This window comes from Lineus longissimus, chromosome 5 (genome assembly GCF_910592395.1).
Source record: "Lineus longissimus chromosome 5, tnLinLong1.2, whole genome shotgun sequence".
In the NCBI taxonomy this organism is placed as follows: Eukaryota; Metazoa; Nemertea; class Pilidiophora; order Heteronemertea; family Lineidae; genus Lineus; species Lineus longissimus.
Window position 1 is genome coordinate 9,597,747 of NC_088312.1, and position 19,976 is coordinate 9,617,722.

Genomic DNA, 19,976 nt, shown 5'->3' on the forward strand with positions numbered 1-19,976 from the left:
ATATGAATGAAATAACTTTGGGTTCTGTACATAGATTTATATTATCATGGCAACATTATACATTAATTATATTATCTGCATCCCACATTCGAATAGTCAATATTTTATAGGTATTTTGAAAGTCTATCAATGGAATGGAACGAGGCTAAGGATAATCTCAACCTGCTGCGACTGGTTTGGCTGTATGAATGACAAAGAGTCAAAATTTGGTTGTCTTCCGAAAATATTGTTTGAGTGCATCATGTCATGTGACGGCAGGAGTCTTGTATGTACTGTGACGTCATTGATGATTAGATGACATCATCAGTGGGTTGGTCCCGCCAAAATATGGTCGGGTGAGGAAAAACTATCAATGGTCATCTGAGATCAGGTTTTTGCTATACTCCTACCTCGTAAACAAAATATCGAGAGGGGGAGTATATTGAAAATCACTGGTTACGTCAGGATGATCAATGGTATTCACCTGCTGAAGGAGACCACCGGTATCGCAAGTGGTACACAGAACCTGATGAAAACAGTGTTATCTATGTGGAATTCTCCATTGTGTAGTCTTTAATTTATACAAGATCTCAAACCAATTTCCAAAATGCTAGTAACCACACAATTTGGATTGCTTTAATAAATATCTTAATTGGGCACATACAGGAAATTATGATAAAAAGAAACTGCTGAAAAGACGTCAGAGATCTTTTCTCAAAATGATTCTTATATCCAAAGTCTGAAAGGTGAAACCTAATTGAACTGTACACCAGATAGTCCAAAACATGAGGGCATTCAAATCATGTGAGGGCTATCATTTATATTCTAACCATAATTACACAAGTAAACAAACCAACTGAATTGCAACTTTGTACAAAAGGGTAGTTCTATAACTGTCGCTTCATTTCCCCAAAGATAGCCTCATCCCTTATGATAGCACAGCAAATAAATTGAAGCTATTTGTTCTTGAAAAAGAAATAGGCACATGGAGGAATCTTCTAACATCAATCTTGGGAGACAAGAGCTGAATTCTTGTATATCATTTTACATTAGCAGAACAAAACGTACCCTCCCTCAACTTGATGCATACATATTGAAAGAACATCCCCACTTCACCAACAGCAAAGAAACGCAAGACAAGTTTGACAGCAGGTACAGAATATTCAGTCTGAAATGTGTTATCAAGGACTCTGCATTAGCAAATTAGCAACAAAGTGAAAGATTACAGGACATGACCAATTTTATTCCAAACATATTCCGCCAATGTCCTGAATAAGAAGTGAAGTCGGTAGAAAGTTCACTGGAATGCTGACTAGTCAAGTACCGCACCATCCAAGTCAAGCTCCTGGAGATTTGACAGCTTTCTTCTGTGATAAGTTGATCTTGTCTCCTAAACTTAAAGCCATGCCCTGTGGGAGAGAAAATAAGGCACACAAATGAGATATGGTGCTTGCTGAGGATGCAAAAAGGCATCTCGACTCATCAAGGCTTACCTTCACGGAGTCATTCAGATCCAGTCCTTACTTCTAAGAGGGAGTGAAGCCAAGGTGGTGAAGTTACCAATGAATTTGAAAATATAAGATACCAAGAGGATGACAAAGAATAATGCAATATACCTGGCTCTTTGCTCTGATTCTGATATGTCCTGTGACCGGTGCATCAGGCCCCAAGTGGAGTGGTTTCTCTATGCTAACATTTGCCAGCGCGTCTTCCCCAAATATTGACTTTGCGTACATGTTAGCTGCCATGAATCCACAATCACCAAGTAAAGCCTGCAACGAAAAACATTACATTTCAAGAAAGAAAACTTATTTTTGAGGTTAATCGAGCAGCATGAGAAAAAGATTTTTAAACACGGTGTGCAGTAAAATCTTGTTGTGTAGAGTACAATCCCCCCCCCCCCCCAACAATATTAAACAAGCAATGTGCCAATGCATAGCCAATGTGCGACCATTGGCTATGCCCAAGAAATGTTCCATGTAATCATATCTCTGTGTGACCCAAAAACCTATCGGTGAATGATATTAGAAGCACCAGATGACAAGGGTCCCAAAGTGTGAGGCAGAGTTTGACTAAGAAAACGGAAGTAAACATCTTGTGATGGACTGTAGTTCCTGCCTGCAGAACAAAAAAGCCTACTTTACAAACAAAAAGTCATTGTTATCAACTTACCTTTTCAGGAGTAAGACATTTCATATTTGTAGATTTGATAAGATGCTGGATGTAATCATGAAGATCTGTCACGTTTGTATTAACAGACACCTTATTCTCCCACTCAAACTCGGCCCACATCTGCCGGAACTCCGTATCGGTACACGTGGCAGGGACGATGTAGTCCATGATGTCAATGTGAATATCATTCAGTACTACACAGTTGCGGTCGTTACTCTTATTGCTGACATCATACACTTGAAAATTGAATGGGAATTTGTTAGTTTTGAAATCGTTTTAAGAAATTTCTTGAGTTTTAGAATGGCGTAAAACATCTTTTACATCTTATGAAATGGGTCTGGCTTAGAGTAATTTTACAGCAACTTCCACTAGGTCTCCACACTGGTACTTAAGGAGCTACCACTAGTGCAGGACTCACTTGAACTGGGGGGGAGGGGGGGCAGTTTATGACAACACAGCACTGTCTTTCAGTCGCTGTGGCCATACAGGTTTGCTTCAGGTTGCTGCGAGTTACTTGAGTCTCGGACAACAGAGCCAGACCCTCTTTCTAACTGATCTACATGTAAAATAACCTTTTTCGAAGATTCTGGACTTAAAACATTACTTACCAATATTGCCAAAGATGATGCCATTTTCTGTTGATGCGACCTTCACACTGGCCTTGATGTTGCAGAAATCATGACCAGCCAATGTAACTGGAGAAGGCTTCTCAACTAATTTAAGGTCTCCTACAAGAGAAAGGCGATGCCTGTCAGTTTTGACAAAACTGGAACACATCTCACCCGTATATTTAAGTTTCCATCATGTACATGAATTTGTGAATGAATATTTGGCTATGGATGTCGATTTTCAAACCATGAATTGCAGAAAGTTAGGGGGCTTTATTTCAGGTAACCGTACAAGGAATGACTTACCAAGCGTGGCCAACTCCAGGGTGAGGCTTGTCAGGGTATCTGAAGTCTGGTTGACAATCAACACATCTAGCACAATATCATACTGATTTACATGGACGTATGCCTCAGCATAGACAGGGTCTGAGAAACCAGTTAACTGAGTCACCTAAAGAAAAAAAAGAGTCCTCATTACTTCAGTTTCTATGTACATGTATCATTACGAAAATCATCTTCAAGGTAGTTTTCACCTAGATAAAAATTCACTACTTTAAGATACCGTTAAGTGGATAGGACAAGTGACCAAAGATTGACAACAGGCAATATTGTTTAAAAACATGAAACAACTGGAGTCACATGTCGATATAAGGGAACAACATGTTACTCTACCTTGTTCAGTTTAGAAGCACTGGTCAAGTCAGCCTCTTTCTTCCCAGTTGTTCCCAAAGCCTGTGACAGCGTCAGCTCAAACATGTTCTCAACTTGACCAATATCTCCCTTGGAAACCAGCTGCAGGAAGTTGATGGGATCGTCTGCCTGGGCACGTATGGTTTTCTTCTCAGCCTGTTTAATGTAGAAGAAAATGATAACAATGAAAACGACAGCAATGAGGTAAATAAATGAAACCGAGAAACTTTTGCACACCAAAAAATCAATAATTAATAACTCACCTTCTGAGAATCTTTCTCCTCTTCTGATTTCGAGAGGAGCATGTTGTTGAGTGACTGGCGGCAGTACTCATTGAAGATCTCAAACATCAGCGTGTTCCTTTCAGACAGCACGCGCAGGCAGAGGGCAATACGGTCGACATCGTCATCAGTGATCGGCTTAGATGGCATACCTGATTTACCCAGATGGATTATCGTCGCCATGATTAGCATGGATTCCGCAACAAACGACTGGAAAAAATATGATCAGGAACATGATGAATAATGATCGCCACCGCATAAAACCTTTAAGAACGAGGATGCAGACTGCAAGACCAATGCCATCTAGACTTAGAACAACACTTTGGTTTGATTGAGTGATGGTGAATTTCGAAAATCGACTTCCATACATGTACGTTACATTGTTCATCATCCTCTCTTTAACTAGCTTAATCGACAATCATAATTTAATGTGGCTCAGTCAAGTGTTAACAAGAAAACTTGGAACTGAATTGCGTTGTTCTCATGAGAGTAATGAAAACAAACGTTTTCAACTTACATTTTGTCTTTTCTTGTCATCTGTTATTGTGAGGTAACGGAGTGCGAGCTTGGTTAGATTTGTAGCCAAGGAGGCACCGATGAAGAAGTCGCCATCCATGAGATACTGGCGCAGTGGTGGTCTGAAGAATAGAAAGCAGCGTGAGTAGTCTGATGAAATGTCCTACCATTTTTCAATACCCCCCCAAAGAACCGGAAACAAGCTTCCATCACCATGTGGCAGCGTGTGGTATGGTGCCATAACGGTCAGTAACGCAACACATTGGCAGAACGTCAATCATTCAAAACCCAGCCAACTCAAAATTTCTTCCGACATCATTTCAGCTTCAGTCATTCAGTCTTACGGCAAAAGCTCAAAACTGGGCCCCGGAGCTGAAGATGATGATGTCAGATGATAATGACAGACAACATTGTTCAAGCATACCTCTCCTGAGCCTTCTTTGATGTAGATGCAGTACTGAACACACTCTGAGTCGCATATGTTCCATCTGCTGTGACCAATGTTTGGACACCACCGGAGGCAGACATCAGTTGGTCATCTGAAACAGGGAAGGGCATGAATGAGATGACGTCCATCTCGACTATCGTTAACACAGGTTTGTTCAAAAAGATAGCAGGAAGAAAGATTAATATCAGGGTGTGATCAACAGAATAACAGAACCTAAAAGCTCAGGTAATAACAAACCTTGATCTGCTACCAACATTGGGTTGTTGCAGCTAGCGATAAAACCTGGCATCAAATATTTCAGAGACATATTAATCACGGCATGGCCAGCAACAAGAACAAGAGCTGAATTCAAGTGTCAGAACAATAACTTATGTTAGACATACCATCATCCTTGGTGTCCCCAGCTGCTTTTCTGATTTCATCTTCAACAATGGGAATCTGTAACGAGAAGGGCAAAAACCAGGATCACAAAGAAGTCATTTACAATGATCATCAACATACTACGATTCATCATCAGACCCCTCTATTCAGATTTCCTACTTCTAAATTCCCGTTCTACAAAGGTGTAGAACTCCTAGTTATTTCAAAGTAAAACGGACTCCCAGTGAATACTTACATCCCCCAGAGATTGCCTGATGATGGTCATCACACTTTGGATGTCTTCCTTGGTTGTACAATATTCTCCCAAGATCCATAATGCCGCTCGGAATATTCTATAAACAAAAGAAGAAAAATATCAGTAAATTCAATGATGATGATATGCATTCAGGATACAACCAGAATACCAGAAAATTGCCGGGCTTTGACTACACAGCTAAAAATCAGAGGATCTTGAACTGGATTGATATCAAAATCTTTAAATCAAATAATGAAATGAATCATGTTCATCTTTGATGGACAAAAGAAGCAGTTCAATAGCAGCAATTTGCTGACATTGGTTCATTATTTAAGTAAGCAAATAGAATTAATATCTGGTCTTGGAGAGAGAGAAATGAGACTTACTTTGTGGATTTGATGCTAGGGAAAACATCAAGTAGTCTGCTGATGATGAGAGAACGCATATCTTCGAATCTGTGGATTGCCTCACGGATGAATACCAGCACATCCACCGCAGCCATTTCATTCTGGTCGCTTAAGAACTCGATCAACTTGAAAGGAAGAAGGATGTATCATTAAATGTTTGCAGCAAGTTCTTTACATTTGGAATTAGAAGAAGTGCGCATGTCCAAGTCACCTCTTCCAGATCAAGAGGCGGTTGGGTCAATTCATAGGGACAGTATTGAACACGACATCACATCGGCAATTGAAGCAGCATTGAGATTTAAAACATAATATAATATTGCAGTTCAAATGGCACAAGTCTGCCAAACAGTGACAACATACCTTCAACAGCAGGTAATATGCTATCGATGCAGCCAAACAAGCATCCCGCCTACATTCTTTAAGAGATGTTGACAAGCATCATTAATGAATTCCAATGTAAGGTAGTTTCAGAGTTGTCAAGGTTATCTGCAATATAGTCTAGGTCTAGTGGCCACCCCCGTAAAAATGTCGTACTCACCACGGGTATGATATTACAGGCTACATCAGGGAACTTGACAGTACATTGATGCAGCGTCCGCACCAACAGCTGTCTGTATTTCCCGATGTCCTCGTGTTCAACAGAATCATTTGTTTTGACGACTTCTTTACGGAGAACGAGCACCATCTGAAAATCATGAGTAAAGATAGTTTCAATGTTAGTCAGAATTCCCCTTGTTAATCCTGATTTCTACCTCATTACTGCAACTAGGTCTCAGAATATCAATGGTGGTTGATAAGTTTGTCAACAGTTGATCTCAGCGTGGTGCATGTGTTTTCATCACAGACCTAAAGAGGAAAACTGTGCCATACATGCATAGTTATAATCAAGAAAAGGTCGATCTTACCTCTTCTATATTTCTTGATGAAACAAGATCCAGAGCAAGATTCAGTGTCTTCTTCCTGACCTCCAAATCAGGGGCAGCAAGCACACGTAGAATGTCCATCACTAGCTCCTGAAAATGAAATATTCGAAGGATTAATACTAACTCTTGCTGGATATCTCTCCTTTCAATGAACTGCCAGCCAGTCACTCATTTAAAATATCCAAAGTCTTAAAAGGCCATCAGGATTAAATAACATTGCAAAAGAATGACAGACACCTGACAGGCATGGATGTTTTCAAAACACTTCCCTGACAACCCCCCCCCCCCCCCCATTTCATCAGTCACAAATCAATGAGCAAATACACTTCCTGGCTCAGTGCAATACTTACATGTAGCACTTTCTCATGACTGGGATTCTCTCGGAGGCCGATTAAACGATCCAAGACGATCAGTTTGACATTGTTATCACTCTCCTTCACAATCAGCTCAATGTAGCAACTTGCAGCAGCCTGAAACAGTAGTATAAAGTGTCAAATCAAGGAAGCGATCTTTGCAATTGGTAACCACACACTCAATTCAAACAAAGGAAGACACTGATTATGATGGGTGAGTACGAAAAGATCTACAACGGTCTACAGTTCACCTTGATCTGTTCCTCCAATAAAACAGTTTCACTAAAAAGCATGCACTGTTAATTTTGTGAACAATATGCCTTTTCTGGCCTATAAAAAGGTCACCGCTATTATCGAAGGTCTTGGAAACATTAATGGTGGTTGATAGATTTCTCAATATGTGGACTCTGCGTGGTGCAGGAGTCTTCACCACAGACTATTTGTCCAACTTTATATAAAGCCTAATGTGTCACCTCATCTTTGTCCTACAAATCAGTCCAGACAATTGCAACTGTTTCTTACCCTGACTGCCGTGGGAGCACTGGATAATGTGACCAATGTTCCTGCTGCTTCATAACGGACAGCAGGGCTGGATGAATTCAACAAGTTGTAGATGCATCGGATGAACCGAGCACGTTCTGATGGGTTAGCATGGCAGACCTAGAAAAGAGGGGAGAGAAAATGTCATTCAATTATCTTTGACACTTTTTATCAGGTGTTTTGGGATGACTAAATGGACACAGGATAACGCAAGGATTTCAAAATGCAACACAAAAAGCAGGCATCGTTACAAAACGATTGGAGGTTATCTCAAACATTCACCGAAACACTGTTACCAGGCTGGCGCTCTGGCTCACCTTGTAAATCAGCTCAACGATGACCAGCTGAAGGATGTCGTTAAACGAGTGAACCTGATCAATACAACTGCTGAGATAGCTGAGGGCACGGTCTTGATCGGCATGGATCAACATCATGAATGCATTCCTCTTGCATGACGCGTCTTGTTCTCCTTCCAAGAAGTTTGCAATTAGTTCTGGCGCGTCTGGGATCAGTGTGTCTGAATTCCTGCAGGAGAATAGCGTTACATTTTTACATCACACACAAGGAATTGTAGAAAATTAGCAGATCATGACAGATCTCATGAACTTTTTTAAAGCTCTATACTGCCATGGCAAAAATAGATACACAATACCTAAAAACAACAATGGCGGTTGATATGTTTGTCAACATTTAACTCTGTGTGGTGCACTAGTTTTCACCACAGACCTTAACACAATTGGGATCAATCTAAATGTCTGTTTTTTAAAAACTTACTTGTAAATGGTGAAGATGGCGAGTACGGCATTCCTCCTGACATAGGAGTGCCTATGCTCGAGACAAGCTCTGATTGCAGGCATCAGAGGTTCAACAAGTTCTGGTTCTTTCAGTTTGCAGAGAAACCTCAACGTGGAGCCACGAATGAACTCATTTGGATGTTGAAGATCCTAAAATAGATATGTGAAAAGTACAAATCACAGCAACAAGATATGTGAAAAGTACAAATCACAGCAACAAGATATGTGAAAAGTACAAATCACAACAACAAGATATGTGAAAAGTACAAATTACAGCAAAAGAAACATGATTAAGAAAACAGTGGCAATGTTAGGATAAAGCTTTTGGCTCTTGTTTTTTGGGAATTTTGTGGACACCATGATTACTTTCTGTGCTGTTAGTGTTAGTGTCACATAAGGTCCACAAAGATTTTAAGACATTTGAATTGCAGTAATGAATGTGGTGGTATGGAAAGGCAACCCAAAAAGACTTTTGGCCACATGTTGTCCCCTGACTCTTACCTTTCTGTAAGCATCACACACAAGAATCATCTCATGGAGAAGTTTGCCATCACCAGAATATTTGGGTACAACTTCCCAGAAGACCAACAAGAGCTTCTTGATGGTGTGGTCCTGCATTGGCATAACAAAGCGGATGATTGTCATGAGGATCCCAGGAAGTTTCTCTCCATTCAGGATCATCTGGATGACTTTCTTTAGTGCATCAATCTTTGTCTTGACGTCACCCTTTTCTGTAAAATCAAATTTATGAAATTATGACACAATGACCATCAACTGAATTTGAAGCAATGAAGGAAGCCACAATCATAGGCATGAATGAATGTAAAAGAAACATTTACTACTGTTTCTCCAGACAATTTCATTGTGAAATTCATTCTCTACCTAGTCGTGGTCATGGTAGTGGCATCAGTTGTTGTTAATCTTATATCCATATGGACAAGAATTCGTACGCTCATATTTAACACTAGGTCTCCAATCACCTTTTTTACATTGTCATTGTAGTCTTATTTCAGTTTGTCTTTAAAGGGGGCTAAATCTTTCAACTTACCAAGGTCTTGTTTGAGAGTCATCTCATTGGGTGGTTCACTGTCCGAATGGACATTGATCAAGGTATAGCACGAGTTATCTGAAGACGCCATGGCTGATTTGGCACTAAAAAAACAATCAATATATGAAATGAGAGATATTTTTGCAAGCTGTCTATGGCCATAGACGAATTCGAAGAAGTTTGTTTTGGCGCTAACCAGTCATGCATTTCACCTTGAACAAAGGATCGCCTTGTCTCTAGGCATTGTCCGAAGTTGGCTTAGGCCTACTGACGTGTTCTGAGTGTGCGCGTTTATTTGTTTTTGCATCGTTTCGTCTTCTTATAGGCCTAAAAGGTCTAGGCCTATTGCCATCGGCTGATCTGTCAAGTGTAGTGTCATCTGACGATCGTTTCAACTGGCATGACGGTCCGGACTGATGAACTGTATCATCATGTACACCTTTCAACTTCTCTTGTTACTGACTTATATACACCACAGCCTAGTTTCTTTGAGCACTCACTCTATACGCATTTCAGGGCAGGGCCTGCCTGCATGCTGTGTACATACTACATAGGCCTAGTGTACTCAATGCTAATGCATGGTGTAAAACACTGTATTTTTTTGACACACAAAAACGACAACTCTTTCTCAATCATAATTTTCTAATTGACCTGACAGGGATTTGACAACGAATTTATATAGAATAGATAGATAAGAAACCGAAGTATTGAAATACGGTGTTGGTACGAAGATATTACCTGATAATGGGGTGAAAAACGGCAAGTTTAAAGACCAGAAATATCGCCGGTATGTGCAAATGGCACCTACGTGGCGAAGTCACGTCAGCACACGCGAGAGTAGTAAACTAGCCCACGATTAACAAAGCGCGATCCCTTTTGTACAAAAATATAATTTTCAAGGTATCTATGACAATTTGATTAATATCATAGCAACACAGCCAGTTTTATTCACATAAATTGCTTTTAGTTGTAAATATATTACATCAATTTATATAAATTGAATTTTGATTTAGTCCTCATCGAGTGCTAAATATCATTTCAGGGAAAATTTAAGCATGGCGGACGATTTGGATGATGAGTGGTGGTTGCAAGAAAATAATGGCACAGATAAAGAGGGTGCGAAGAATAAATAAAGTCTAAGTTCACTCAAATAATGATTCATGTATAAACTATATTCTGTGAAAATTTCGGTTGAATTGGTTAAGAAATAAATTCCCCACATTACATTTTCTTCTAAAAAAATATTTTCTTCATACAAAAAACAGGCTACTCTCACTGTCTCAGTTAATAGTTATTCTCTACATACAGGGTGACCCCCTAAACCTTAAAGAATACGTATAAGCTTGTTTATCAATTTTCTAAAACAGGGGCTACTCATACATCGTGACCATGGGCATGGCAGTAATGCCTTCTTCTATCCTTAATCTTAATGCAGCATCCAAAGATGTAGCCTCTGAGTCTGAGGTAGAATCTGCTGATGAAGCAATCCCAAATAAACGGAAAGCAGAATCAGATAATGACACAAGCCTTACAGATGAGCCGCCAAAGAAGAAGAAGAAGAAGAAAAAGAAATTGGTATGAAGTTTAACCCCTTAGATTGAAATCTTGCAATCAAGCTCAAATCCTTTGTAGAGATCGCACAATGCCAATGGTGTTTATAAAACTCGTGATAAATTATTTTTCTGCATCTTTCTTGATTAAATTTCAGAATATTACTGAAGTACTGAAGAAGAATGCACCCCAGGCAGGCTGTCCAGGTGATGTTGTGACAGAAATAACCAAACATTTTAAGGACAAACTGTCCCCTATTGAAGAGGATGAGATTCAGCTATCAGGTAAGGTATCTTTGAGTGGTCTTAATTGTTTCAAAAAAAGTTTTTAAAATTCTTTAAGTAAAAAAGTCACTCTTAATTTGTCAGCTCACATCTCCAGTCTCCCAATGGAGCATTCATTTTGAAGCTATTGCAGTCGAGTTGTTCTTGATTTTCTGAAATTTTATTGTCCTTTAATTAAATATTGAAAATTTCTTTTAATTATTCTGTCTTTTTTTCTCTCATCCAGATCCAGATGAACATTTCCTTGAGAGCAATACACTGGACCAGTTACCAACAAGTTATTTCAATGCCATCATGCCAAAATGGAAGAAGCAGATCCAAAAGTTAGATGTCCCTGGTGCTCCAATACTCCTGGTTATATCCTCGGCAGCAATAAGGGCTCTAGAAGTAAAGAGGCAGATGAAGACATTTCTTGGTGAGAAGAGTAAAACTGCCAAACTCTTTGCTAAACACATGAAGGTATACCTTTTTTTATAACACAAGCCTATAATTCCTTTCATTCATATCAGAAACCTTTGACTAACTTCAAATAACTTCAAAGTAACTAACTTTGAATTACCAGTAAGAGGTTTTAGTTTGAATGTTTTTCACCACAACAAGAGGGCAACTGAAGAACCAAAACAGCCAATCATTGGACAAATTTGAACCCAGGACCTCACAAATGATTCCATCACACCTAAACCTGTAGTTATATTTCAGTATTAGCCTGACTTGTAATTGCAGATCAAAGAACAAGAAAAACATCTGGGAAAGAATGTGATTCATTGTGGAATAGGAACTCCGAATAGAATCAGGAGCTTATTAGATTCAGGTAAGGTGGAAATAAAGATAGGGTTTGGGGCTACTGAATTCTGTTAATTCTAATGAACGGAGGCCAGCTGACAACCTTTCAAGTTGTGGATGGGACCCTTGTCTCTCGACTGAAAAGTTACCACTGATGTAGACCTCAAATTGAAATATTTTGCAGTTAAGTTTGTTTATTTCTTTCCTTGCATTTCAGGTGCTTTAAAAACAAACCGTCTTCATTACATTGTGTTTGATTGGAACTGGAGAGACCAGAAACAGAAGCGATTAATTGATGGACAAGATGTGAAAACAGATTTAATGCAACTGCTTCAGAAACATTTGATACCACTTGTGAAAGCTGGAAATGCAAAGTTTGGACTATTGTGATGATTGAAAGAGACATTTCATATGGACTACACTGTTTGATTTACTGTCTGGGTAAATTGTATACCAAGCGCATACAAATTCTGTGAAGTAGAGCTGTTGTGTTCGTTTGAATCAATTGATATTTTACAATAAATCGTGCCTGCTTTGGTAGTCATGGGATCAGTTTAAGTTATTCTCCGATCTTTTATGTTCTGTCTAGAAAAACCTGGACGTCCTAAAGTCAGGCGAGGTGTCTCCTTGATAGAAAGTCGAGATCCCTCTGGAATAAGAATTTGGTGGCTACAAGGAATGAATAGACATGAGGATGCACAAGTGATTGTGATGGGTGAGATGCTGGATTGGAGAGCAAGACGAGCCAAAAAACAGGTGTGTCAAGCTGTCGGTACAACCTCGCTCACCTCAATGGAAAATAACAGCTCAAAGTCTAATTTATTACAAAAATATTTACAGTTTTATTCACCATTCTGATAAAATGTGAGATAAAATTTGTTGACTCAAACAATAAATGCAACAAGCATGATAAAACACATACATCAAGACAAAATTTTGAATCTTATCAACAGTAATACTCTCTAACAACTTCCAGTATAACATAGTTATAGATAACATAGTTATAGACAACACCTTTCATTCTATCTTATCTTCATGATGAAATACTGGCACAGTACTATCCACGTTTCATGCAGTTCTGACATATTAGTGATAATTGCAAACCTGGAAATATTTGCATGCCCTTTTTAGCATTTACAGGAATCACGAAAATATACAATGGCAAAATTGAAATAACTATTTCAGTGGTGTCAGAACATTGAATTAAAAGTACACAAATGTTGCAATTTCACAAAACAGCAAAAAAAATGGCCACGGATATTTCCAGGTTTTACAGTGAACTCATGAACAGAACAACTTATAGTGGGGAAAAGAGCTGGATTGACATAAGTCCTTGAACTCCATGCAGTACAACAAAACGAGTTTGAATTTAAGGCATGATCACACATTTTATATCATGTTCCATATTGGTCATGATGGGAGTCTTGAACCAGTCCACAATTTTTTTAACAAGCACTGGAAATTATATATCTTGAAGAACAAGTTACCCTCCCTTCCCCCTTATAATTTTACAATGTTTTTTTTTACATAATCCATTCGAGCCTGGTATGAAACAAAAACAACATCACAGTAGGACCACACAAACAACAAACATGAACATACAGATAAAATTTGATAAAACTATCTCAAACACTTTCCTAGTCACATTACTCACAGTACATATGTCTATGTAGGCTATTGTATACATGTACCTGTCAGCTTGTCAGCATACACATATTATCAGCTAATTGTTACAAATGAGTTAAACTACTTTAAGAAATGCGATATGTATAGGGAAATTCATTACATTGGAATACACCAATGCACTGAATTACGGTTTTTAGCCATCAAAGTTTCATCACAATTTCATAACACTAAGTCTATTCCGTGAACTCTATAACGGCAGTAAATGTATCTTTGATAAAACCTCATCAGCAGACAATGGCCTTGCATCTTGACTCACTCTTCTGATTGGAGGATGACTATGCTGTCGCCGTGGTAACATGTATCGTTTCTCTTTCTCCCCGTCAGTCGGTCCATTGTGCGCTTTGACGAGTTTCGCCTCAAAATTAACGCTGGGACTCGCTACTGTGGATGTAGAAGGTTTTGATTCTGTTGTGTCTTCAACAAAGTCTACGTCAGGAACAACTTGAAAAGGCCCAGATTTGATTGATAGCGATTTCCTGAAAATAATCAGGCAAATAACAATGATATAAAAAATGTAAGTTGTGAGATTTAATTACAATATGCTGGCTTCGTCATGAACCTGTTCTCAGATTATCATGAGAAGGTTGATTTGTTTAAACTGAACCCAAATTTGTCCAATGGGTGGTATGAGTAATGACTCATATTGAAAACAGCTGTCTTAAGTATATGCTACTTCCAAGCAAACAAACAATGGATGAAGACTGATATGGTTGGGACACTTGATCACTTCATATCTTGTACTTGCCATGTAGCAATGATCACTTCCAAATGTTCAAGGACTTGCGTTGCTGTTAGACGAGTCCTTGGGTCTAGGACGAGAAGCTTCTTGATCAAGTCTGTGGTACTTTCCAACACACGCCCGTCACTGAAAAAGTTTCACAAGAACGATGCAGTGTTTTCCTATAAGGAGTGGCAGAAAGACAAGTATCGTTTTGGAACAAGCCATTCGTAGGATATAGGGGAAAATGGCCACACATGAGATAAAGCAAAAGAGAAGGCTCCTCCTACAGGGCCGATAATGGAGTTAAGGTCCTTATATGTAGAGGTTCAAAGAAGACATAACTGATAAGGGAAGTTCTAATGATTCCTTCTAAACTCAACATCAAAAGAATATTTCAATGCACAAATCAAAAAGTTTCAAGCCTTCTTCTTGGTTGCTCTAGACATACCAGTACGAGAACTTACTTTGGTATTGTATATTCAGCAGCTTTGATTTTCCTGAAGAGTTCTTGGGGGACACTGTCATAGAATGGAAACTGCCCATACAGCATTGTGAACAGAACCACGCCAAGAGCCCACATATCACTAGGTTTTCCTAAATATGCTTTACCTGAAAGTAGAATGTGCATCAAATTTACACAATCATCATGGTCATCCTGTCCCTAATCCTAATAGTTTAGGGTGTGTCAATTTGGAGCAGTCACAGGTCAAATCACCAATTATCTTGCAAGCACCAGTCAATTGGAAGCAATCACAACGACAGATATTTCCCACTCGGAGAACAAAATCATCATTGAGTCAACTTACCACTTAGAACATCTGGGCTGATGTATGCAGGACTTCCTCTCTGATCTTTTAACAAGTCGTCTTCACAAACCAGATGTTTCCCCAGGCAGAAATTTGTGATGATCACCTTCCTTGACCGCTTGTTCAGCACCATGTTACCAAGCTTTAGATCTCGGTGAACTATATTTTTCTATGAAGAAAACAAGATTTAATATGTGATCGGATTATAAATTGAGGTGTTATGGCCCTGTGACTTCAACATGTACCCAACTGAACCAAGAGTCTCCTGCTTGCCTTGGCATAGTGAAAACAGATCTAAATCTTGAGTCTCACCTTAAGGATATAACAATCAAAGTGAAGTTATTTGACCAAGGTCAGTCTCAAAGGTTGATTTTACTAAGATTTGAAAAAAACTTTGAAAACAATAAAGGTTGTACCTTATGGAGGGCTTCAACTGTCTTAACTATCTCATTAAAGATCACAATAGCTTCTTTCTCAGCAAGTTTCTTCTCTTTGATAACATGATGCTGCAGATTGATGAGGTCCGAGTTTTTGTTGCTGAACTCATGCGGGATGAGACAGTCAAGGACGAGACAGAGACGCTTCTTTTTCCTGCCAGTGAGGTGTTCAACTCCATCAGGGCCACCAACATCCTCCCATACTTCATCCTGGAAGAGTAACATACATCTCAGATTAACCCTTTCAGTACCAAGGACAGCTTGTGCAAACAATGCTTATATTACTTAGGCAGTAATAAATGCAGTCTTTATGGCTGCATAGTAAGAGAATTGAAGAACTCAACAGGCAGTGAGCTTCCTTCATGTAATCAATTCATTGAACCAAAAGGGTCTCAGTTTGGCTCCTAAAACTTACCTTGAACAGACCATGATGATGTACAACACCACGCTGATCATGCAGTAAAGACAGCAAAGAATATTCAGTGTGCATCAACATCTTCCCCTGTCTGTGGTCCTGGCTCTCACGACTGGGGTCCTCCATACTCAGGATCTTCAGAGTATAGAAATCATCTGTCCCATCCTTCCTTGCAAGACACTGCACAATACTTCGTACTGGTGAAGAACCAAGCCTCGGACCTGATAAAAATAAGAAGTGGCATTGATATTTCAACTCCATCAGATAATGCTTTATTGTTTTTATCAGAACAATCGCTCCATGATCAGTGCCAATGATCTTTCCAGAGATTACTACTGACGATATGCAGTAACCAGACGTCCTCTGTTGTCAATGATATGTTATTATGCTCACAAAGTAGCCAGGGTAGAGAATCAGTCAAATTTAGAGAACAGTCCACTTTCTCATGAGACTCACCAAGAAAGTACGGTCCAGCTTTTTTGAGGGGCGGGACCACTTTCTCCGTCTTCTGGTGCTTCTTTGGTCGCTCACCACCAGCAGCAGGGGAAGATGCATCTAGATTTCTCTTCATCGCTCTTTCCAAAGTGTCACATCTTAAGTCATTTTGGCTTTGTTGGTTGTACTGCACTCTGCAAAAGAACGGACATGTCTTTCTTATTCATTATCTGTAGTAATCTATCCTTTTCAACAAAGACAAATAAAGCCCAATCAAACTAATGACTAATGTGCATACTCAGAAGATGTCAGAACGCCCAAGCCGACTTCGCTTGCTTAAGCATCATGACTGATCAGCGGTTAAACTAACTTCTACGAAAAGTCGTACACAACAGAAAATTGAACGGTTCACGGAGTACCCAATTCCTGACAGTTTCTTCCTGATCACTGCTTTGCAATCATGTGGTTGTGTTATTAGAACCCATTGTCCGACAACACAACGGAATTCTTCACAGTGCATGCAACAGGTGAAACATGTCTTATCTCGGACACTTAATAACTAATAGTTAGAGCAATGGTTCGGATCCTATTCGAGCAGTAGCAAAAGTAAAGGCATTTTACTAATGGATGTGCAGATAAATTTTCGAGAAAAGCGGCAGAAAATTGGAAAAAACTCAAAAAAGAGAAGCAACAAGTATTTACATTTACTTCCTGTTTACTTGCGCCTGCGTAGTCAATGGAGCCAAAATGGCAGCCTCCATGATCCGACGTGTGGCTTCACAATTTTTCAGAATTTCGCAGAATTCTTGTACGTGGTGATATTTTGAGATTCGAAAATATATCTGTGTAGTGTCCACAATCACCAGGCCTGTAAAGATAGTCCTTTTTTCCGAAGATGATTGTGGAAATCGGCGTTTTCAGTGCCGGGAGTTAGAGGTCAATCACTGTAGTGTAAAATGTACACGAAATGTACTGTGGGACTAGGCCTACAGGGCGTCCCAAAAAAAACACCGCCCACCTTTTTGCCGACGACAACAAAGAGAGCGTCTCGTCAAGAATCAAGTGTTTTTCTTCTTGTTTGTCAATTTGCGCAAATCTAGAGAAAAACTTTCCTCTGTAATTCTGACTTTTGCTTGTTAAGTGGAGACTGAGTCCGAGGGGGCCAGACAGCTCCGGCAGCTCAGCCTGGCACAAACAGGTACAGCTCATGAGCTTGCTCAAATCATCTATGCCACAGGACGTTCTCATTGGGTATCGGAACGAAAGAACACACTACATTCAAACATTGCCAGCAATATTTCACAATTTTGACGGGACGATTTGTTATTTTTCATTCATACAGATACCCCAGCTAGAAGTGTAAGAAAATGGTCGAAAGCTGACAAGAAGGAGTATGTGCTTGATAAAGAGCTGGTGGACAAGTATAGAAAGACGCCACTCTCATCAACACAAGAACAAAGTGAACCAGAGGAATCTGTGAAGATATCGGTCCCAAACGATTACAGGTAGCTAAAACTTTGACTTTCATCACATGAGCTTTTAGGTCATCAATGTATGTAGAAGTTTGAAATGATAGATTGTCCGAAGTTGTTCTTCAAATCATTTCCCTGACAGAGATGACAACATCGATGTGGGAGCCTCTTCTTAATATATTATACCCATTTCCTTTCATTTTAGATATGTCTATCCAGAATTCCTCCCTAATCCAGACTATAAAATACGAGACCGCTTATGTGAGAAATTAGAGAGAAGAGATATGATGCGGAGGAGAGGAGTTATAGATATCCCAGAATTTTATGTTGGTAAGATATTTTTAGTCTTCTTTTAGACAATTGTTTATGCCATTCAAACAATAAAGTTGGACTTTATCTCAAGAATGGAGACTTAATATGACGTTGTTCATCTTCTGTTCCGTTCATATTGATTCTGTACATCATATCATATTGTTGTTTAAATTTAAACTCCTGTGTTACAGGTAGTATTTTGGCAGTAACTGTGTCTGATCCCTATGCACCTGGCCAGACTAATCGGTTTGTTGGACTCTGTATTCAGCGGAATGGATATGGACTACGGGCAAGCTTTATACTCAGGAATGTTGTTGATGGAGAAGGTAAGGAGATAACCCTTTGTCAGCAGTGCGAGTCTGTCATGGCTCAGTGTCACACGACCTTCCACCCAATCGTTAGACTTGCTCAGTTCATCCCAAATCTAACTGGAATGATGGAAGTTGAACACATAGAACATGTAGCAAGGCAAAGAGTGCTACTAATTTTGACAAATTTTTTCTCCAGGTGTTGAGATTCTGTATGAATTGTACAATCCAACAATCCAGAAGGTTGACGTGCTGAAACTTGAGAAGCATGTGGATGATGAGCTGTTTTACCTGCGCGATGCCCCACAGGAGCATAGCTATATGCCCTTTGATATGGACCCAGTGCCTTTTCAGAAAGGAGCACCAGTTCCTGTCAGCACAAAAAAGGTTAGTGTGGTCCTATTGTAATGTTGAGTTGTCTGACTGGAGATTCATCTGGTGAAAATTGATTAAAATGTTATGTGTGACAGTTATAATGCCCTTGAGATAGTGACCCTCCACTCATTTCTTTCCTGTTCCGGATGATTTTAAAATAATATGATAAAAATGAGTGAAATTTCCCGACTTTCTCATTAATTGTTGTTTGCTAATCAATTTCAGGTTTTACTGAATCCAAGACCCTGGCTAGAACGTTGGGAACGGGCATTTCATCTAAAGGGAATTGAACTTCCTGAAATCAAAGACACTCTTTTAAAACGAGCAGAGAACTTCCGAAAACCAAACGAGCGTTATGATCTTATGAAACAATACAGGGAAGGTGTCAATGAGACAGAACAAGAAATGATTTACAAGGAGGTGCACCTTGAACAGTTAGCTATTGACAATAAGAAGAAAGAGGCACAGAAAGCTGCTTTACAAAAAGCAAAGGCGCAGTCGAAAGTGCGACGAAAAAAGCGAGCTCCAGCATCAGGAATGCCGTATGGTTTAGAAAACACTTCAACAAAACGAAAGTGATATCATTTTGTGTGTGATGAGGACATTGAGGAAAAATAGGCGTAGATTGTGGCAGCGGAACAGTAGATTTAGCTGCCTCCTTTAGGGCTGAAAGACTGCAGGTGTTGCAGTTCTTAACGGACTTTCTTGAGAGATCTTTGCTTATGCTGCCACAGAGGTTAAGTAAAGTTGAGAAGGGGCTAAATGAGATTTAACATGTTTGCAATGTTATATAGTGTAAAGGAGGATTGTCCAAATATGAACATTTAATGCTTTCCATATCATGTTTATATGAAAACAAGCTCCCATCTGCACAACATTTCAGTGGATATAGGAAATAAAGTCATCTTGTTTAGAAAAATCTTGTTCTTTTCATATTGATACTGCCAGGTCACATACATTTTTTATGGTGCTTATGTCTTTCATGATATGTTTCCAAACAATTGGTTATTTTTGTT

The 19,976-nt window shown here is 39.3% G+C and overlaps 4 protein-coding genes across 5 annotated transcripts; 2 read left to right on the forward strand and 2 right to left on the reverse strand.

The window, feature by feature from the left end:
* Positions 1–22: 22 nt before the first annotated feature.
* LOC135487653 (coatomer subunit beta-like) lies at positions 23–10,193 on the reverse strand. The gene is made up of 21 exons (XM_064771682.1): positions 10,114–10,193; positions 9,376–9,479; positions 8,829–9,058; positions 8,308–8,477; positions 7,851–8,058; positions 7,516–7,653; positions 6,991–7,110; positions 6,623–6,730; positions 6,256–6,402; positions 5,697–5,842; positions 5,311–5,407; positions 5,078–5,132; positions 4,671–4,785; positions 4,248–4,368; positions 3,713–3,940; positions 3,432–3,605; positions 3,066–3,210; positions 2,760–2,879; positions 2,152–2,387; positions 1,596–1,751; positions 23–1,388 (listed from the first exon to the last, which is right to left on the reverse strand). The coding sequence occupies exons 2-21, from the start codon at positions 9,464–9,466 to the stop codon at positions 1,317–1,319; spliced, it is 2,877 nt and encodes a 958-aa protein (XP_064627752.1). The 5' UTR covers positions 9,467–9,479; positions 10,114–10,193; the 3' UTR covers positions 23–1,316.
* A 230-nt stretch (positions 10,194–10,423) lies between these two features.
* LOC135488333 (protein CMSS1-like) lies at positions 10,424–12,535 on the forward strand. The gene is made up of 6 exons (XM_064772906.1): positions 10,424–10,491; positions 10,811–10,950; positions 11,084–11,210; positions 11,437–11,669; positions 11,934–12,021; positions 12,211–12,535. Exons 1-6 carry the CDS (start codon positions 10,431–10,433, stop codon positions 12,381–12,383), a joined length of 822 nt encoding a protein of 273 aa, XP_064628976.1. The 5' UTR covers positions 10,424–10,430; the 3' UTR covers positions 12,384–12,535.
* Positions 12,536–12,844: 309 nt separating this feature from the next.
* LOC135488383 (serine/threonine-protein kinase 40-like) lies at positions 12,845–17,228 on the reverse strand. Of its 2 annotated transcripts, none has more exons than XM_064772976.1 (8): positions 17,196–17,228; positions 16,515–16,687; positions 16,059–16,279; positions 15,623–15,853; positions 15,207–15,375; positions 14,865–15,009; positions 14,425–14,544; positions 12,845–14,155 (listed from the first exon to the last, which is right to left on the reverse strand). In XM_064772976.1, the coding sequence occupies exons 2-8, from the start codon at positions 16,627–16,629 to the stop codon at positions 13,867–13,869; spliced, it is 1,290 nt and encodes a 429-aa protein (XP_064629046.1). In that variant the 5' UTR covers positions 16,630–16,687; positions 17,196–17,228; the 3' UTR covers positions 12,845–13,866. The 2 variants fall into 2 exon arrangements, with proteins under 2 accessions (XP_064629046.1, XP_064629047.1); XM_064772977.1 differs by lacking the exon at positions 17,196–17,228 and adding an exon at positions 16,913–17,000.
* LOC135488384 (large ribosomal subunit protein bL19m-like) lies at positions 17,202–19,854 on the forward strand. The gene is made up of 6 exons (XM_064772978.1): positions 17,202–17,301; positions 17,836–17,998; positions 18,171–18,295; positions 18,469–18,603; positions 18,785–18,972; positions 19,186–19,854. Exons 1-6 carry the CDS (start codon positions 17,241–17,243, stop codon positions 19,537–19,539), a joined length of 1,026 nt encoding a protein of 341 aa, XP_064629048.1. The 5' UTR covers positions 17,202–17,240; the 3' UTR covers positions 19,540–19,854.
* Positions 19,855–19,976: the final 122 nt, after the last annotated feature.

Bases quoted from the DNA above. Each gene is read 5' to 3' on its own strand.
- LOC135488384 (XM_064772978.1), top strand. From the start codon at position 17,241: ATGGCAGCCTCCATGATCCGACGTGTGGCTTCACAATTTTTCAGAATT. The intron at 17,302-17,835 runs GTACGTGGTGAT...TCATTCATACAG, and splicing joins CAGAATTTCGCAGAATTCTT to ATACCCCAGCTAGAAGTGTA. The intron at 17,999-18,170 runs GTAGCTAAAACT...CTTTCATTTTAG, and splicing joins TCGGTCCCAAACGATTACAG to ATATGTCTATCCAGAATTCC.
- LOC135488383 (XM_064772976.1), bottom strand. From the start codon at position 16,629: ATGAAGAGAAATCTAGATGCATCTTCCCCTGCTGCTGGTGGTGAGCGA. The intron at 16,280-16,514 runs GTGAGTCTCATG...TATTTTTATCAG, and splicing joins AGCTGGACCGTACTTTCTTG to GTCCGAGGCTTGGTTCTTCA. The intron at 15,854-16,058 runs GTAAGTTTTAGG...TTACTCTTCCAG, and splicing joins ATCATCATGGTCTGTTCAAG to GATGAAGTATGGGAGGATGT.
- LOC135488333 (XM_064772906.1), top strand. From the start codon at position 10,431: ATGGCGGACGATTTGGATGATGAGTGGTGGTTGCAAGAAAATAATGGC. The intron at 11,670-11,933 runs GTATACCTTTTT...TTGTAATTGCAG, and splicing joins TCTTTGCTAAACACATGAAG to ATCAAAGAACAAGAAAAACA. The intron at 12,022-12,210 runs GTAAGGTGGAAA...CTTGCATTTCAG, and splicing joins CAGGAGCTTATTAGATTCAG to GTGCTTTAAAAACAAACCGT.
- LOC135487653 (XM_064771682.1), bottom strand. From the start codon at position 9,466: ATGGCGTCTTCAGATAACTCGTGCTATACCTTGATCAATGTCCATTCG. The intron at 4,786-5,077 runs GTATGTCTAACA...TCCCTGTTTCAG, and splicing joins TGGGGACACCAAGGATGATG to ATGACCAACTGATGTCTGCC. The intron at 3,941-4,247 runs GTAAGTTGAAAA...TATTTTTTCCAG, and splicing joins ATGACAAGAAAAGACAAAAT to TCGTTTGTTGCGGAATCCAT.